This window comes from Talpa occidentalis, unplaced genomic scaffold (genome assembly GCF_014898055.3).
Source record: "Talpa occidentalis isolate TD23 unplaced genomic scaffold, MPIMG_talOcc4v2.1 talOcc4.7, whole genome shotgun sequence".
Classification (NCBI taxonomy): Eukaryota; Metazoa; Chordata; class Mammalia; order Eulipotyphla; family Talpidae; genus Talpa; species Talpa occidentalis.
Window position 1 is genome coordinate 12,014,399 of NW_023605083.1, and position 21,151 is coordinate 12,035,549.

Consider the following 21,151-nt stretch of genomic DNA (forward strand, 5'->3'; position numbering starts at 1 on the left):
TAACTCCCTAAAGGAGTAATGGATTTAATCTGAATTAGGAGTTTAAAGAGCTGGGTTAGAGACTTTGCTCTTTTTGGTATAAGTCTTTTATCTTTTCAAGGTCTTAAGTTTCCTCAACTGTCAAATGGATACAGGAAACACCAGTACATAAAGTTAAGATCATTAACTGAGATAATTTACAAAAGCTCTGTTTATTTTTTAAATTTTTTTCTTCTTTTATTATTTTTTTAATTTTATATATTTTTTACATCATTTTTCATTTTTGCACAATGTATGCATTTTCATCTTGGTTATATTCCCCATACTATTTCCACCCCCCCTCTCCCCCGTATTGATCCAACTCCTTCCTCCCCTCCCCTCCTGCAGTGCATCTCTGTTTTATACTTGTTTGTTGATTTTGATTTTTACTTTATTGTAATTAGTCTTTTTCCTGGTCCCTTATTTAGTTTTTCTAAATTCCTGCTATGAGTGAGACCATCCGGTATTTTTCTTTTTCTTTCTTATTTTTTTCCGAGCATGATCCCTTCCAGCTCCATCCATGTTGCTGCAAATTGCATGAGTTTATCTTTTTGATTGCTGAATAATATTCCATTGTGTATATGTACCATGTCTTGATCCAGTCATCTATTTTGGGGCATTTGGGTTGTTTCTATAGCTTGGTGATTGTAAATAGTGCTGCTATAAACATAGGGATGCAGTTATCCTTTTGAATTAATGTTTCTGTGTCCTTTGGGAAATACCTAGGCATGGAATTACAGGATCATATGGAAGCTGTGTGGAGATTCCTCAACTTGCCAAAAGCTCTGTTTAAATGCCAAGGGGTTAGAGATGTAATTTACTAAAATTAACAAAGTAGAAAAATACCTGCTTTGATCATTTAAATAAGCTCTTTTAGCAGGTATTTTAAACTGTATATACGTACATGGTTTTCAAAGCATCTTTGGTATTAGGCGGAGATAAAAGCATATCATGCAAAAGATGACTTAAATGCATATTTAGCGAAAACAAAAAACCCAAAACAAAAAACATTTGCCACTATTTCCAAATATCCTGTAATTGTTTAATACCTAATATTGATTTGGAAATATTTAATTATGTCCCTGAATTAAATCTTCTCTCTGCTATATTGTATTACTCCTTTTTAGCAAAAGCTTGTTTAATTGACAGAAGTATGGTATTAAAGTGGTAATGTCTTAGATCGTAAAGGTTCTCATTACTTAAAGACAACTATCAAATTTTGGATAATAATAGTAATACTAGTCTTTATTATAAATTGAGAGTCTTCTGTGGGTATCTGATCCAGTATTAGGTATTCTATGTAGATCATCTCTAATCTTCCAACAACTCCACAAGGCTTTGTAAGTCCCACTTCAGATTAAAAAATGGAGAATGAGAAAGATTAGGTAACTTAAAATCATACACACAGAGAGAAACTATGACTGGAACCCAAGTTTTCTAACTGCATAGCATATAAAATAATTTTAGAAAATGAACACGAGTACTTAAAATGTGCAAAATACTAGCACCAGGTTAAATGTAGGAAGCTGAGCAGGGAGTTGGCCTGGGGGTTAACTGCACCTTCTTATTACAGCAATATATCAGTTGCTTCTCAATTCTGGTAAATCCACTTCTAGTCAGTAAAAGATACCTAGATACACATTGCACATTTGGAACTTCTCCAAGAGAACCACGCTTGTCAGTAAAATGTAATGTGAAAGCACTTCAGTGCAGAGAAGTTTATATTTTTTTAAAGTTCAAATTTATTAAATGTGAATATAAATTCTACTAAAGTAATGAAGTTACTATTCCACCACAAGGATTTGATTCTTGCCAAGTGTGAAGTTCCTCATCCAAGGCATTTATCTGGGCACAGAAGTCTCATCTGAGAATTTAGCAGTAAAAAATATTTTCTTCTCTCTTTTTTAAAAATAGTTTGTTAATATAAAACAGCTGAAAGGTTTCCTTCACATTTAAGCAAAATAAAATTCACTTCTGGGAATGAACACCAACATGAGAAATTTTAGCCCAAAATGGTTTCCGATGAATGTGACAGACCACTGATAACAGGATTTAAGTAAATGCATCCTCTTGACACAAACTATACAACAGTTACAGGACTGCGTTAAGAGAAATAAATACTGTACCAATTAAGGACTCAGTAATTGGTTCAAGAATGAAATAACAAATGTAAATATTAAAATGTTTTCCAACCCAAATCTGTATAGAAATTTCCATACTTATTTATTTCAGCTTTTTCCTCACCAATCACTTATTAATTTTGACTTCTTTATCTCAAAAGTGAAAAACCACCGCAATCATAAGCTTTTGTTTGTGAATTATTCAGACTTTAATTCACTTATAATAAGATTAGTGCAGGCTAGAGGCATATTTTATTGGTCTCTCATCAACACATAACAAACCTACCCAAACGGTTCCAATTCTTAAAATCCTGATGTTATCATAGTTTCAATTATCATAATTTAACAACCTTAGAAGAGATGAATTGCTATGGAAAACTGAAAGGTCTCTTTCCAGGCTCTAACAATTTCTTGCCTTCTCTGTTCCTCCCCCCTTCTGCTTATATAAATTAAAAGTTAAATCTTTAAAAGAGGAAGAAAGTATCTTTGCTTTATTGTTCTTTAAAAATTTTAAAATCTGATAAAATACATCAATTTTTACTTTAAAATTCTTCTCATCCCCTCTCTAAGAAAACAGATCCTGGTGATATGCCAGGCTCATCTCTGGAGTCAGTGAAGTTTCAAGAAAATCTGATAACTGTGTATTTAAAACTCCAGCCAAATCAAAACAAACCCTAGAAATTTGACTGTAGAGTTGAGGCTCCCAGATGTGGAGGTGATTTGGGAGCAAAATAGGAAGGGGGCCCAATGGGCTGTGGTAAAGGCCTATGGGTACCTTAGTGGTGGGTGTGGCAACATATCCCAAGAAGTGTAAACCTATATCTTTGACTCATATATGTTATTGAATGCCAACGATTCTGAACAAAGAATATAATTAAAAAAGAAACAATTCCAAAGACCTTAAGGACAACTGCATTGTGTTAAGCCCGCGAGACTTTGTCTTTAAAATCGAAAAGGCACAGAGACTTGCTAGGTAAGAACAGATATTTCTCTGTCTCCTACCTTTCCTCCTGGACTTGGGACTAAGAATTTAAAAACAGTGCAGTGCATTTCTCTCTCTCTCCACCCCTCACCCTTCATGTCCCTGCCTCCATCCAGTAAGAAACTATTAACTCTACAAGAACACAGGTCACCAATTCAGATCAGAATAACCCTGGGCCTTTGAAATGGGGAGACCTACAATGAGAACAGTTTACACAGAACAAGCAGACTTTGAGCCACAGCAAAGATTTCAAGTAGTATGGGAGGACTGTTTCCCTTCCTTCCATCAAGTGCAAGTGAGCATTTCAGGACTCTCTGGAGTTACATAGGAAGAGAGCATCCCCAGGGAGCCAGTTACAAGTCTACATTTCTGGGGCTTCTAACAAAGACCTCAAAAGGAATAACAAATGCTGGAAATACCCGAGGGAATGAAGTGCAAATGCACTGTCAGGATGCTTTTCATTCTCTACAGACACATTATTGTAAGAGGTTCTTTCAGGAGACAACACTTGATACTAATCAACTTGGCTATTAAAAAGGAAGCTATAAGAACCGGGACCCATGTAAAGCTATGCTCACATGCTCACGGTCCTCACCTATGGTTCAAAATGATGCAGAATTGGGGTTTGTGCATCACAGAGGGCTCGTGGTGATTTTGTCTTGCAGAGGGGAGCAGGCCAGCCCGTGGGTCATGAGTGCCATCTTCTCATATTTCCCTCCCCCTATGTTTCTCCAGTGCTTTAAAAAGTCATGCTTTAGTGCTCTGCATTTGACTCCATGTTTAAACCAGTTGTTTAATTTTAATTTAGAGCATCTTTCATGAGAATTAAAATGAGCTTTGTTCACATGGAAACTATCTGTGTGGTGCTTGGTCTCAATTCATTACTAACCCTCCTTGCAAAAGTATCTACATTAAAAAAAGTAGAATGGTGGTTGCTGGGACCTGGGGTGCGGGTGGGGGAATTGGGGAGATGTTGTTTAAGGATATAGATCTCCAACAAGTAGTTATGCAAGTTCTGGAAATCTAATACGCAGTGCAGTGATTCTAGACTAATGCAACAATACTATGTTATAAACCTCAGACTTGCTAAGAGACTAGATGTTAATTGTTCCCACCACAAAAAAAGAAATAATTATGTGATGTGATAGAGGTATTAGCTGGTGCTAAGATAGTAATCATATTGCAATATATACATGTGTCAAATCAGCATGTTACATACATTAAATTTACACAAAGTTTTATGTCATAAATTGTATCTCTATTAAAATGTACAGAAAATCATACTTACATTGTTTTTTCATTTCATGGTATATCTTTAAATAAATGGAAGTGTTCTAGTGTGCATCCCCAGTGAGTTCTACCTTGATATTCATAAATTTGGATTTTTTTGAACAAATATTTAATGAATGTATAGTTAGTCTGGACTATGACTTCAAATCCCCTCTGCTGTCTTCCCCAATCATAAATGCTCTCAGGCAACCACTTTTGTCAAAGAAGAAGAAATCTGATTATAAGATTCTCCATAATAACTGATGTTTAATCTGGTTATACTTGCCTATGGAAAGCAGATCTTAAACATTAAAGGGCATTTTTGACCTCCTCTGTGGCTAAGCTTCACAGTTTTTTCCTATTTGAGGGTAAATCTCCTTCATTACACAAAGTCACTGAATTCTAGCAACAACACATCCACAGCCTACACAACCAGCAGTGGAAAAGTACCTCTGAAACAAGGAGGAGCTATGGGCCCCTGGTGTTTGGGGATTTTAAATGCATACATAAAAAATCTTTTTTGCCTTCAGCATTTACTTGCAAGGTCCCTGAATCCCACGCAGGATGCCTATCCGTTTTTCACTGTCTCTTATGTGTGCAATGCATCACGTGGCTCAAATAGATGAGTGTTAAGGGAGAGATTTATTTTTTTCTGTGTAGATAGATATACAAGCCAAACTATCATGACAACTTGATAAATGTAGGTTTTGAAAATGGTCTCTGTTGTAATGATACAACAAACAACAAGGAAGCAGGCTGCCAGGCCTTCTCCATCAGTAGGTGAGCTGACAGGGACAGATGTGGCCCTGGTGTCACATCAGCCCTGTGCCATCTGCCAGCAGCTCTCACACAGCCTAAGGAGCCCAGGAAGAGTCAACCTGAAGACTGCATATTCAAAGACATTTTAAACAGAGTGGGGGTACCAGAGGCCCAGATTTAAGAAACAGTGCCCCAAGTTGAGGTCTAGACTTAAAAGTGTTCCTTTGGCATCAGTAACATATTTTTGTAACCTTTGTTTTATGATTCAACACTCTGTTCTATACTAATCTTTCATTATAAAAACACTCTGAATCTGTGCCAGCCTGGAGACCCTAATTTATGTATACAGAGAGGGTTACTAAAACTTAATGTGGAGTCCAAATTCAATATAAATGGAAATGATGTAGATTTGGGGAAAACATTATAAGAAGCCATCCCCTCTGGTTGTTTGATCTTCTCCAGACTATAGGGAATTAAGGCAAGCTGTTCTGTGCTTCTATACAATCTTGAGCAGCAGTTCCGTGGCTGTGGAGCTGTTAAAATTAAAGTTTAGGCCCGCATGAGGATATTACAGATTGAATTTTGGAGTTTATCCTATGAGTTTCAAACTGGTTTATTTGCTATTACGAGTGTTTGGTGTGTTCTAAATTACAACTAGAAAAATGACTGCCAGTTTTTTTTCCCCCAAACAAGTATGATTTTACATATCTCTGCCTGTTCTTCAAAGACAGACATGCTACAACAAAGAATCGAGTTCTCACAAATATGGGCTGGGGTTAGGAGGAGGTGGGTGCTCAGGTAATCAAAAAAGGAGCAAGCAAGAACAACGGCAGTATAAACTGTCATGACCACGTCCAGCTTCCAACACAGCAGACGCTCTTTTGCAGGCTGCTCAGGCCTAGAGAGACCAAGCACAGTAAACAGCCTGAAAGTGGAAGTAAGCCCACGAACAGGGCCTCCTGGTTAACACACTCTTATATAACACTCTTGTTTACAGTCACTTAACGCATTTATTGCACATCCAAGCTGAGCAAGTACTAAACCAGGCATTCTGGAAGATACAAAAATGATTTCCCTGACCCTTATCAAAGTTATAATTCAGTAGGGAAAAAAAATCCACATCAGTCCACATAGAACACACAAAATTACACAGCTAACCTTTGAACAACACAGGTGGACACTGGCTGATCCCTGCTCTATCAAAAATTCTTGTATCATTTACAGTGTGCTCTTCATGTCCATGGAGTTCCTCATGCAGGCAATCAATCAACTGACATTCACAGTTGGTTGACTCCATGAATGAGGAACCTGTGGAGAGAAAAATCAAACATCTAAGTCGACCTGAGCAGTTTATACCAATCTTGCTCATAGGTCAACTGTAACACACAGTCAACAGTTATTGGGCCTGATCTGGACACTAGGAATGGAAGGAGTAACAAAAGGGAGGTTGATGAGAAGGAAGGAATGAAGGTACTTACTGAGGTGAGATGTCTTTGAGCCACAAGAGTGTGATGGGAGAAAAGGGGATTCAAGAAGCAGCCCTCGCTTCATATTTCTGCTTCACAAAGTACCATAGTAGGCTCCTGGCCTTAAGATTCAATTCAGCAAATTTCCTGACAGTGACTATGCACCTACTGTGTACAAGGCAAGAAGATATAAAGAAAAGCAAGATTACGCTCTGTCCATAGGACTGATGTCTAACGGGGAGCAGTGACACACAAATACTGTAAAAGTCAGACTACAAGAAAGTGACTTTAAGTGGTCCAACAAAATGGCTTATAATACAGCAAAGAGACATTGATGGACACTGGGGAGGAAACTTAAAATCACATTTAGGATTCGAGAACTGGATGTGGGAAGCAAGAGGCACTGTAGATAGAGGGTTCATTAGAAGAGGCACAGAGAACAATTCTGCAGCCACCCAATCTCTCTTTACTTTTAGAAAAGATTTTATTTTTGGTGGGACCCTCGCCGGCGGCCAGTGATCGAACAGGCGCTGCAGAGGCTGCAGGCAGCCTCACAGCCCAGTGCTGAACTGCTGCTCCACCAGGGGAGGCCCTAGAAAAGATATTTTTGTTTCTTTGTTTGCTATTCCCTTCTGCAGCCTGTATGTCTGATTCCTGAGACCCAGTGCCTAGCAAAGTACCTGGTACACTGTTAGCTCTCCAAAGCATTTTTTTTTCATTTTTAAATTTTTTTACAGCATTGTTCATTTTTCAACAATATTTGTGATCCCCCACCCCCTCAGGTGTAGTCCCCATAGAATTTCCTTCCCCAGTGCACCTGTGCACCATCACCTCAGTCCCCTGTGCTCCTCCCTCCCACCCCCACCCCTGCAGGATGTCTCTGATTTATAATTGTCCATTTTTGCTTTGTTGTGTTTTGTATTGTTATTTTTTTTTACACTGATGTCTTATTTGGTTCCCCTATATTCCTGCTATGTGTAGCCATCCAATAATTTTCTTTTTCCTTCTGGATTATTTCACTGAGCATAGTTCCTTCTAGCTCCATCCTCGTTGCTGAGAATGGCAGGAGTTTATCTTTTTTGATTGCTGATCAAAAAAGATCCAAAGCATTTCTTGAGGAAAGGAAAGAGGGAAAGGGAAAAAGAGGGAAGGAGGAAGGGAGAGAGAGCAGGTGGGATGGGACGAAGCTAGGCAGGCAAAAGGAGAGAGTACAATAGAAGGAAATGTTGTAAGGATAATTCCAGGTCATGAAGAACTTTTGGTCTCATCATTGCTCCAAATTTTTGAACCCTGAAACCTGATTAAAGTCTTCCTATAATAAACCAAAGATGAAAAGTTTAAAATGAAACTAAATAGCTACCAAAGGAAAGAAAGTGTGGCTCTTTTTAAAGGACATGTTTATTTTCACATATTTACTCTAAGTTGTGTTTGTCACTGTAATGCATTTGCTCCCTGAAAGATGGCAGGGTGGGAGCCAGGGGGTTGCTGCCTTTGGCTTGAGATCCACTAGCAGGAAGGACATGCACTTTATAATACATACACACATGCCATAAGGTTTGCAAATGATCTTACATTTGTTCAGTAGCCAAAAGAGGCAAAGAATGAGAATAAAAACAAATGTGTTTTAGCAACACCAAGTCCAACTTTTCCATCTTCCCCATGAGGAAAATGTATATTATGAAACTCTAGGACTCTCACAACCTCACCCAATACAACCCTGAAGCTGGGAATTTATGAATTATTTTGGCTAGAGACAAAAGTTCTTCAATCTGCCCATTTCACCCAGATGTCCACTGCAAAATGGGGGCCTGGAGAATCACAACATTTTTCTTTAAAACCATTTATATTAAGCTCAGCTTTTCTGCCTTCATCCTATCTAGCCAAATGGTTTTTGACTACTTATGTGGAAGAGAAAGCCTCTATCAGGGTCACGCATTCCATTTTAGAGTTCAGGGGAATCTTAGATGTTCTTTCAATATAAATCTTTACTAAATACCTAGTCTCTTCCAGGCACTGCCACTCGAGGAGAAAACTAAATCCCAGGGAAAGTAAACAGCCAGTCCAATGTCACATAATCAGGAAATAGTGGGGCCAAGATTCAAAATCCATGGCTTGATTAAAAAAAAAAAAGAAAGGGATAATCAAAAAATAGGAAAAAGATTCTCTCAGAGCAATGAAATACACTGTTATGAGAACTGGGGGCCCACATGTGGCTCTCTGCTAGAAAAGGTTCTCTGTCTTGACGAGGCAGTTCCATCTCAGCTCAGAGGTAGGGATTGACTCTTTTAGGTCTGGTATATGTAGGTACAGGCTTTGACCGAAGATCACACTTAAATATGATGTTCCTTAGTGTTCTACACTTGTTCTTTCTGTCTCCAGGTGAAGCATCCATTCCCCAATCTTGCATCCCTCTCTTCTTGCCTTAATTTTTGGTGTCCCTTTTTAATTTCTCACTCTGTCTCTCTATTTCTTTGTGTTTCTGTCTCTGCTCTACCACTCCTCCCTCTACCTCCTTTCCCTACTCCTTGGTAATCAAAAGAAGAAACAGTTAGATGAACTTTTCTGTTGTACAAACTGGACCCAATCAGAGGAAATTCTGTCTTATTAGGAACTCTTTCATTTTTGGTAGGTGAAGACATGTAATGACAGATGTTGAATTGAAGGTGAAAATTTAAATGCCAGTCCATGGATAAGAAGTTTAATAAATTTGAAGACCAGTGGGTCTCAGAAAAATTTCATAAACTACTCCAATCACTGGGTATTAACTTAGTCATTCATTAACATCCTGGAGTCATATTTCTGGGCTTAATCACATAATGGAAGAAAATTTAAGAAATCACTCCAGTTCATTTACCACTTGGGCAAGGCTGATCTTGACTAAGACAAGACAACTGTATAACTACTCAGAAAAGCCATTCTCTTGGCTTGCACTATGGAAGGGCAATCACTACTTTATGTCCTGGCATGTTGGTGCCCACGTCTTTCCTCCCACACTGCAGACTGGATCATCCTACAGGAACTTCCACGAGGCATTTAAACAGAAAGAAATGTCTTTATAGGAAAATTCATCCTTTTTCTTTATTACCCAAAGCTCTAAGTTCTCAGAGGAGACAAAAACCTCATCCTTTTACTATTATTCCTCCAGTAAAGAAATGCTTTTAAATGCTGGATACTCATCAAAATCATAAGCTGAGATATTAAGAAATCACTAATAACAGGGTTCCATCTCTAGAGATTCTAATTTAATTGGCTTAATGGGGCCCATATTCTTGTGCTTCTTTTTAAAGTTTTCCAGATAATCTGAAAGTAAAGCTAAGGTTGAGCACTACTGCTGCAGATATGTTATCTTTACAAAACTGGGGGAAATTCTTAGAATAAAGTAGGAGGCATCATACTTCCTGATTTTAAACTCTATTACATGGGTATAGCAATAAAGGCTGCATGATATTGGTATAAAAACAAGCAGAGATCAATGTAGCAGAATAGAGAACCTAGAAATATACCCAAGCATATAAGACCAACTAATCTTTGGCAAGTTGCCAGAAACACACAATGGAGCAAGAATAGTCTCTAAGAAATGGATTTTAAAAACCTGGATGTCCACATGCAGAACAAAGTTGAACTCTCATCTCATGTTAAGTACAGAGATCAAATCAAAACGGATGAAAGATTTAAATGTGAGACCTGAAATTATGAAAATACTAGAAGAAAACATAGGAATATAGTTTGTTAACAGTGATCTTGGCAATAATTTTTTGGACATGACACCAAAAAGATAGGTGACAAAAGCAAAAACAGACAAGTGGAGTTGCATCAAACTAAAGTATTTCTGCACAGGAGACAACCAACAGTGAAAATGCATTCTACATAATGTACATATTTACAAACCATAGATCTGGTAAGTTGCTGAGAATCAAAAATATAAGAAACTCATATAGCTTAATAGAAAAAAAGATCAATAATGGGCAAAGCACCTGAAGATCATTTCCCAAAACAAAACTTGTAAATGGTCAAAAAGTACATGAAAATGTGTTCAACATCATTAATCATAAGGGAATGCAAAACAATTTCACAATGAGATAACACCGCATGTCTGTTAGAATGGTTAGCATCAAAAAGACAACAGATAAGCATTGATGAGGACATAGAGAAAAGGGAACTCTTGCACACTGTTATGGGGATGCAAACTGGTAAACCCATTGTGGAAAATGGTACAGACTCTCCTCAGAAATAAAAAATGTAACTACTATATGGTCACATCTGGGCATGTAATCCAAGGAAATGAAACTTGGATCTCAAGGAGACAGGTGCACTCATGTTTCTTGTAGCAGTATTCATATTAGCCAAGTTTAGTGAAACAACCTCAATTCCCATTGACAGATGAATGGATGCAGAAAATGTGATATACACTGGAATAGCATTTAGACATAACAAGGAAGGTAATATGCCATTTGTGACAACATGAATCAAGCTGGAGGACATAGTGGTAAGTGAAACAAACAAAAACTGCATTATCTCATTTGCTGCAGAATAGTCAAATTCATAAAATCAGAGAGTAGAACCATGGTGTCAAGGGAATGGGGAAATCAGTCAAAAGTGGTACAAAGTTTCAATTATGCAAGATGAATGATTTTTGCAGCTCTAATGCAGAGTAGGGTGATGGCAGGTAACAATACTGTATTATAGACTTGTAATATGCTAAGAGGACAGATTTTTAATCAACCTTAACACACACACAAATACAGAACTATGCAGAGGTGATGGATATGTTATTCAGCTCGACTGTAATCTTTATACAATGAATACTTACATAAAAACATCATATTGCACACTTAATATAATTTTTATGAGTCAAAGATATCTCTATAAAATTGTTAAACAAGAAAACTGAGGAGAAATAAAAATTTGAGAACGCTCTTAAACTAAGTGAATAAGAAATTTTTAAATCAAAAGAAAAAAACGGACAAAAGTTACAGACTCCAAACAAGGTTGGTAAAAGTTATGAACATCAAATATTTCTAACCATTTCTAATACCAACAAACTTATTTTTAGGATAAACTGGACATTCAGTTTGTCCCAAACAAGTCAATGGACTTAGTGTACTCCTTCCTTGAAAGGGGATCTGATCTTAGAACAAAACACCTGACATAAAATACCTAGCATCTCAGAAGTCTTGGTAATATATTTAGATGAAGCTTTGACCTAAAAAGCAAAAGGCAGGCAACTTCAACTTAAACATACATCCCCAAATGTGCCCCCTCCTCTAACACAAAGGAAAGACCACCTCATGCAAGTGACATGAGTAGTCAGACCCCCTCTGAACTGTATATCCTTCTTTCAAACAAAACTCCAAACATTTCCAAGGTAAACAAGTATGGTAACATAAAACACTAGATGAAGAATAATAGATAAATCTTGCTTTGGAGCTCACTTGAGCTGAAAGTTTTAAAACCTCTTAAAACAAGTCCTGTGAACTTTAATTGGATGTTATGATAGAGATGAGATGACTTGAAAATATTTGTTTAAGAAGGCAAATTTTAACATAATAAATTTTCTCTTAATATTTATTATTATACATAATTTAGAAATTAGCTAACTAAAATTTATATTAGTATATCACTACTTTATAGGAGAAAAAATGTGTTTTCCACTAGAAGTTCAGAGAAGTTAGCCTACGTCTTCTCAGCACAATTATTATGTATTGAGAAGTTGGAGCAATCATCCCCATTCCTCTAAGACTCCTTGTGGCTATTTATTTTAATTTTTCTGTGTTTATATTGACACCATTCAGGCAGCCACATCCTTCTGGAATAACATTATAATCTTACTTTTTTAGGCACCCTCACAGTGTGATGATTTTAACTCTTGTTCATCTAACAATTTTATTCAACACAAAATTCACTTCAAAATTCATAAACTTTTAATGGCTGTTTCCACCTTCACAAAAGCTGTTGTTTTCCCCTCTCACTGTTATCTGAAGCTGACAAGCCCTTCATGTAGTCAGCTAGAATTTACATACTCTTAATGATTTACCAATCTATAGTGTTAATCTATTCTTTTGTAATATTAATAAGTGTGCAGGTTAATTTGAAATTTCAGAAGTAAAAAAAAAAAAGGTTGTAAAGACCTTTAAAATTTTTTCAGCCTTGAAAGTAAAGATTGATACCATACGTAAGAGCATCCAGCTATCTGAACCACTGCCATCTCAAACAAGCTGCAATTTCCCCCTTGAACTTGCTCTTGGCATAGACTTAATACAGTGGTACATATGACATTAAGTGCCTTATCCATCTGGAACTTCTTATGGGCAAAGCTAAATTAACTGAGTGAAGACAAACCTAGAGCTCTCAGAGACAAATCTTTAGTATGAAATTCAATAATATATATGCTTAATTTAGGTTGAAGTAGTTTCTGCTAAAAAACACAACCAAAGTTAGAAGGAAAAAGACAAACACCTCATGATTTCATTTAGGTGGAGTATAAAGAAACAAAACCAAGGAACAGACAAAAGTAAACTGAAACAAACCCTAGAACTTTGACCACAGAACTGAGGCTACCAGAAGGGGAGAGTGGGGGTGATGAATAAAGGGGAGAGGGAGCTCAATGGGCTAAGGTGGAGGGTAACAGATGTTTTGGTGGTGAAGTTGATGTGGCAACATATATTTGAAGAAGTGTAAACCTATACTCCTGAATTATACAGTGCTGTAAACCAATGTCTATCTCAATTAAAAAATGCAATTAAAATATCATTTCAAATTATTTCATGGGAGGCATGAAGAACTGGAGAGAGAAGAAATAGTTTCTCACAGTAGTTGGCACATTATTTAATTCATTTGCAATAAAAGACCAACATAGACTACAAATAATGTTGTCTCTTTTCTAATAAAAAGTAATAAAAGAAGATAACTGTATACCATTTGGTAAGAGAAGTTTACCAACAGTTGCATTAATGGAGTTTCTCAATGACAACCTTGCAGAAATAAGTGAATATTGTAGAAAAAGGTTTACATGTAGGCCTGTCTTTATTTCACCAACCAGAGTTATAAGTAAACACAATGAACAATGCTCCCATATCAGAAATTGGAAAAATGGAGCACTGCTTGCTTTCTGTGAACCTTAGGAAAAGGACGGGAGGAGGCAAAGGAAGGATTCTGCTCAGTGTCATCCTAGTCAGAGCTTTTTCCTCAGCATCCAGCACTGACAGTTGGGAATAAAGGAGTTTCTATTTTATGTTTGTCTACATTTCCCTCCCTGCTTCCCTCCCCATCCCAACTTCAAAAGACCATGCTTTCCTGCACCATTCTGCTCTCCCATTCTGAGCAGGTGCCTTATTTTGGCCATTGTGTATTTCTTTTTTTAAATCTTGATAGGACTATTTATCATGTCCTGGGGCATATTTTGACCACATTTTTCCATAGGGTTTGTATTGTCAGGTGAGTTTACCCAGACGTGAGCTGATTTCAGTTCTCTTGAGACAAATGAAACTTAGATTGATTCAGTCATTTAATTTGTTTTTTTGGTGCATCTTTATGTTTTTGCTGGATATGGAAATGCCATCTGCTGGGAGGCTGTTTTCTTCTTCAAATCCCTGTAGAATGAGTGGTTCACCCTTCTCCTCACTTTTTTCTAGCTTCCTAGGTAGCCTGGCATAAATTTACTGAATGTATTTTTCCAATATTTGAAAGTCAAATGGGGACATTTCTTTTATACATTTACAGTATCATAATTTATAGTCTATTTTTCTAACTCACCATAAGTGGAAAAATAAATGTTATCTCCTGTAGTATTTTAGTGAAGTCCTAACAACTGGAGTCTAAATGTACTTAACAAAACAGTCATTTTTAATTTCACATAACATCAGTATTTGATGATTGCCAAGTAAGTGATTGCCAAATGACAGAATTTTATCTGTGATTTTAATTTGTCCCTTCAACTGCTTCTCAGCCACTCAGTAAAAGTTCTCACAATGTAACATTTTCATCACTGAGCCACGATGGAAGTTCCCATCCATTTCTTATACTTTGTGAGACACATGTTTTGGCTCATCCTCATAGAATACTCCATCATGCTAATTTGGGAAAATGACATAATAGTTACATTCCAAATTTGTACACTTTGGCTTTGCTGCTATAGGTTTATTATCAGTGCTATCACCATGTAGTATCATGTAGTGAAGATTTAAAAAGGTTCTGATATTCAAGATTAAGAGAACAGGTGAATCAGAGGTGAAAGCTGAACTCTTTCCTATCAGTTCAGGGATCTGGTTGGATGTGATGCTAACCTCTGATGAAGGCAGGGAAAACTTCCTACTGAATACAATCCAACAGACCCACCTTCACTGCAAACCCAAATACCAGAATGGAAAAACTGATCTAATATTTTGCAAGATAGGCTGCAGCATTTCCACTGGGACCTGTATAGAACAGAAATGGTTATTGGCTCTGAATATTTCAGAATATTCGGCGTCTTTATTTCAAAGTAAAGTTTAATCCCTGGTTTCAAGAAATTCCCACTCTTACTAGAATACATTGACATTTTCCTGAACCTACATCCCACTCTTTTCTGTTATTTATAAGAAAGTCTAGAAGATTCAGTAGATGCATATTTTTCCTTCTTCTTTTTCATGTTTTATATGGTAATTTTGATCTAAACTTTTACTTGCTACATATAACACTTTCACTGTCAAATAAAATTTTTCATTAAAAATTATTACCATGGTACTTCATATTTTATAGTTTGGAGAAAAAAAATCTAGTCATAGACCACACAGCTCAAGAAGCAGTTTTGAATTGTTATTATTCTAAGTAAAGACTTTCCATTCTAACACCTCAGGCTTTTTCCTTTCAGCTTAGAAATCATTAGCCACTCTCACTTTCACCTTCATCATCACTCTCACTACTCAGGCCCCAATTCCCACTGCAGGATCTATTCTTCCCAATCACCTTATACTCTACATGCATCACGCATTGAACTGAAAGACATTAGGGACTTTGTGAGACATTAGGGACTCACTGAGCTGAAAGACATTAATGACACTCTTGTCATTACAACTTGTAAAAAAACTAAGCCAATATAGAACTCATTTGCAAGATACTTGGTAACACTGGAATCCAACAAACTCTTTAAACATGGGGTTAATGTTAATATTGTTGATATTATCACCATACTTGTTAGGATGATGCAAAAATTATATTATGAAACTAAAATATAAAGATATTAGGCTCATTTGTTTTTGAATTTTCTTAAAATGTATCACTTTTTAAAAAATGAATCACTTTTTATTGAGGTAATGTTCATTTACAACACTGTATATGATTTATAGGAATGGGCTACACCTCCTGAGATGTATGTTACCATACCACACCCTCCACCATGGCACCTATAATCCTCCACCACAGGTCACTGGCCCCTTTTTCTAGTACTCCCCACATTCATATTTCTAGGGTCTGTTTTGGCTTTCTTTAGCCAATTCCTTTGTTTCTTTATATTCCACATAAGTGAAACCCTCTTGTATTTGTCTTTCTCCTTCTGACTTATTTTACTTAATCCCCTTCAGTTCTGTTCATGTTGTCAAAAATGGCAAGATTTCATCATTTTTGAAAATAAGTAGTTTTCCATTGTATATATATACAACTCTTAATCCACTCATCTCTCCTTGGGCATTTAGGTTTGCATACCTTGGTTAATGTAAATAGTGCTGCAATGAACATAAGCGTGTATACATCCCTTCAAGCTAGTGTTTTTGTATTATTTTAATACCTAGAAGTGGAATTGCTGGATCATATGGTATATCTACTTTTAATATTTTGAGGACTGCCATACTGTTTTCCATGGGTGTCAATCAATCTACATACCCATTGACAGTATATAAGAGATTCATTTAATCCTCCTTCCAGCTTCAATATAAAAACAGATAAAATCTGTTTGGTCAATGGGCCAAATCCTATATTGCTTATCAGGTAAGATTATATAAATACCTAGAGAAGATGAAGAAAACACATTTAATTCTTCATACATTTCTTCCATTTCCTTTCTCAACATGGATTTATGTGCATCTCTATACTTGCATGACCCTGACCACAAAGGGTATGCTTCAGCATTAGCAAAACCACTCCTCACACCTACCCTCCATGCTTGCAGGACTTACTTGTTGCTGAGGCAGCGTCTCAGTGAGTAGGAGGCGCCACCACCGCAGGTGCGTGAACACTCGCTCCAGGTGCCCCACGCATCCCATAGGCCGTCCCGTTCTTCCTCTGAGCGCGCTGTCCTGGAGCTCTGGGAGAAAGGAGAGGATGGTCACCATCATGTCCTCACAGACCCAAAACATATGATCTAAAATATGGCTGGTTTATGTGTCTGTACATCACACCTTTGCTGGGAGAAAGCACACTCCAATTTTCTATTTGTTCCAATTTAGTAATGTCTATATATTTGGGAGAGGGATATTTGAATTTAAAGACCCTGGACTATAACTGAAGGTGACAAGAGATTGCACAAAGGGAGCAAATGGAGGAAGGTTCCAGAAGTAGAAATCTGGGTTAAAGAGAAATTGCGCTGAAATTATAATTTTGCCCAGAATTTGCTGCTCTCAGAGATGTTTCCACTCTGAGATGCTTGACATGTGCATATCAGTCCTACTTTCCAAAATGTAACGTTTTATACTAGATATATTTTTTGTGAAGCAATGTCATTTCCAGTTTTCAAATTCATTAATTAGAAAACCTACATGAAATAGCTTGAATAATGTAGGAATTGGTTTTAGCAAGCAAATGTACATGTTATTGACAGGTTTCCTAATAAAATCTGCATTTATTGCAGGATATTTGCTATGTACAGGTCTCCATGTTGTGCTTCTCATTTCTTACATAGATGAGTCAAAGATTAAATGTGTGCCATAGTTAACAGGCTAGGCTTTATTGTTTCAAATGGCCAGCATTTGAATATAGATTCCATTTTTTAATAACTGTGTCCTTGAACAAGCAGTGTATGACTTTTTGATTCCTGTTTTCCTTTCTATAAAATGGGAAAATATCAAACATACCAATATACACACATATACTATAGGCAGATTAGCTACACTAACAAATGTTACCGATAATCATATTATAAAAATTGAGACTGTGTCACATATGCATATACACAGTTGTATTAGACTGCTCAAATTGCCATAATGAAATTACCATAAACTGGGTGACTTAAATAATAGAAATTTATTTTCTCACAATTTTGGAGTCTAAAAATCTGAGACCAGGATGCTAGCTAGCATGGTCAACTCCTCATTAGAGCTTTCCCTTTGGATTTCAGGTGAGAACCTTCTCATTGTAGGCTCACTTTGTGAGCCCTCCATTTTGTGTTAACATGGAGAGAGCCAGAAAGGGCATTAATCCCATCATGAGGGCTACAGCCTCATGACCTCATCTAAATCTAATTATCTCCCCAAAGTCCACCTCCAAATATTTCATATATGAATGGGGGGAGGACACAATTCAGTCCACAGCAAAAACTCTATAAACAGCTAAGGTGATTTACAGCCAAATTATTTTACTGAATAAACTAAAAATGGTATCTCAATATTAACAGTGCTATCTTCTTATGTCAATCAAATACACATACATGACAAAAGTTAGCCTTCAAAACAATTTATATTTGGAAAAAGATACTGTAAAGATCATGTGAGGGGCCTCCCTGGTGGCACAGCGCTTGAGCCACTGGGCTGCAAAGCTGCCCACAGCCTCTGCAGCGCCGGTTCAATCCCTGGCCACCGACCAGGGTCCCACATGGCATGCAGACCCCTCCTACCATACCTGCTGCTCCCCTCAGCAGTGTACTTCGTCAGTCTGCCTGTTCTGTTCCCCTCTCTGGCTCTGGTGAATTCTCTCACTCTCTCGCACTTCTGACTGTACCCAGTGATTTTATAAATAAATAAATAAATCTTTAAAAAAAAGATGTGAGGCATTCTGGTAACTTCATCTTTGGTATTTTTCTCTGGAGAGCAGTCTTTGGTCATGCCAATCTGAAAGTGCCCCATCTCATCTACTCTAACAAGCTAAGCAGGATTGGCACTTTGATGGAATATAGGGAGAGCATGGGATATGGAGGCAATGGGGGTGGGTAACCTCTTATAAAACATTGTGAGAATTTGAGATGATATAAGTAATGTGATTAGCATATAGTAGAATCTATAAATGGAAACTTATTAAGAGTATAAACCTAGTTATAGTCAAGGTTATAGCATCCAAGAAGGACAGGTCACTGGGAAAGAAACAACCATCTTCCTGCCCCCAGAAAATTGTTTTACAGTAATGGGATTACAAGAATCAATTAGTATAGGACTCAGCTGTTAAACTGACTACTTATTGGAATTATTAAAGCCTGTTCAAGTCAAGTCATAAGACCAGCTTCCAAGTATTATATCAAGGATTGTGTGCTGGTGCATGCTTTATTAAGATTCCGAAATCCCTAAATCATTTCAAAGGAGTAGGAGAGGTCATGGTTAAGTGCAGGTAGTGGCAGACCTACATGGCCTGGGATGAAATAGTGGCTTCATAGTTTCCTAGCTACAACCTCTTTATGCTTCAGTTTCTTATCAAAGAGATCTAGGTCAGTAAGTCATTGTGAGGATTAAAATAGTTACTATATAAAAATAAAATTAAAAAAATAAAATTAAAAAATAAAAAAATAAAATGTCTATCTTAAATAGGAAAAAAATAGTTACTATATAAAAAACACATAAGGTGGAACAACCCAATTACCAAGGGTGGATGAATGGATAAACAAAATGTGGTCCTTACATACGTGGAATATTACTCAGTCTTACCAAAGGAAGACAATTGTGATGCTACAACATGGACAAACCTTGAGGACATTATGCTAATTAAAATAAAGCTAGGCCACAAAAGTATTTTTGTATGATTATGATTACTGTATGATTATTGTATGATTCCCCTTAGAGGAGGCACCGAGAACAGTCAAATCATGCTTGTTGCCAGACACCGAGGAAAAGAGGAATGAGCAGTTAATCCTTAACAGAGAGTGTTTCGCAGAGGAAGATGAAAAAAATATTCTGGAAATAGATTATGGTGATGGTGGCACAACAGTCTGTATTCAATGCCACTGAACAGTACACTTTAATGATAAAAAATGTAAATTTTATGTCATATAGATTTTACCACAATGAAACTATATACGTATACACATTTTAAAAAGCGAATAGGACATAAGTAAACAAAACAAAAGCATTTTCTATTATTAACATTATCACTGGGAAGTTACCAGTGAGTTTTTCCGCTGAATTTGGTTGAGACACTACACTCTTAAGGTTCTCATAGCAGAATCTCCCAGCCACTTGGCACATTTCCTTTGATTAGAGATGTGATCTGCCAGTAATTTGAGGTTCCTATAAAAGATGAAACAGAATGGATAACAGAAACATCTTGGCTACCCTAAAGTCTGTCCTTTCTAAAGGATGCATTTATTGTGCTCCAAAGTCTGGCTTTTTAAGATTAATAAAATCATTCTCTAATTATGGAAATATAGGAGTACCCAGTTTCTGGGGCTTAATAGTGAGGGAGAAAGACACTTTGACATGGATGTAGACACATCAAATGTTTTGTCTACACACCCATTAAATTCACTCCTCAGATTTACTGTGCATCTCCTGACTTCCTTTTACTTTGTCCTGTGTCACTGAAAGATGATTTTGTTGAGAGCACTGCAATATTTGCCTCATGCAGTAACTATGTGAGAATGGTACATTTATACAAAGCAATTTCCTTTTATTTTATTCAAATTAAGTATGACTGAGAAGAAAACCAACATCACAAATGCTAAAATGAAGTGAATTCTGTTTTCATGTGTGATAAGAACAGCAGAAAGCTTAGGCTGTTTCTCTCTGGTTATTTTCTGGATAATGCATTTAAGAAATAATGATGGATGGCTTAGATTTTGTTTTTCTAGAGCGGCAATTTGTTTCAAACTCTGTTAAAGTTGTTTGATATCTTTCCTATGCCTTGTCTCAAGAGGCACTAAAATGCCTTAAAAGTGAGGTTTCACTGACAAACATCTCACATCATTACAAGTCTCAGCACAGCTAGACACATTAAGTGCCACAAAAGCAAGTCATGGACTTATTTCTCAAACTGGAATAAACTCCAAGTTTCCTTTTAAAAAGTGGAACAAACAATTCATTTCAATTGAATACATGTTTAATGTTCAAGAAAGTAAAGTGATTTTCCTCCTTTTGAGCCAGATTTTTATATCTTATAGCAGAAATGACATTTAAGGAATGGCTTTCAGGAATTTTAAAAAGAGAGGTATTTACTTATTACAAGGCCTTCAATATATACCACTTTTGCACCTGGTTCAGGTAGGACTTGTGTTCATTTCTCTCTTCTGAATGTGTGTTTCTTTACACAGCAACATTATTTTAAATTGCACACTTTGAATTGAATTTAGTAAGGGAAAATAAGGCAGAGGGAAAAAAATAAAGGATAATGGGTCACCTAAAAGCAATACTGGTTGCTTCTGAAACCAAATT

At 36.7% G+C, this 21,151-nt stretch overlaps 1 protein-coding gene across 5 annotated transcripts in view; it reads right to left on the reverse strand.

Moving 5' to 3' along the window:
* Positions 1 to 21,151, reverse strand: part of ADAMTSL1 (ADAMTS like 1) — an 861,052-nt gene that overhangs the window by 305,002 nt on the left and 534,899 nt on the right. For all 5 annotated transcript variants that reach the window (XM_054689145.1, XM_054689144.1, XM_054689147.1 and 2 more), the window contains one exon: positions 16,763 to 16,890. In XM_054689145.1, the coding sequence (XP_054545120.1) occupies positions 16,763 to 16,890 (128 nt within the window). The remainder of the gene's footprint in view (positions 1 to 16,762; positions 16,891 to 21,151) is intronic.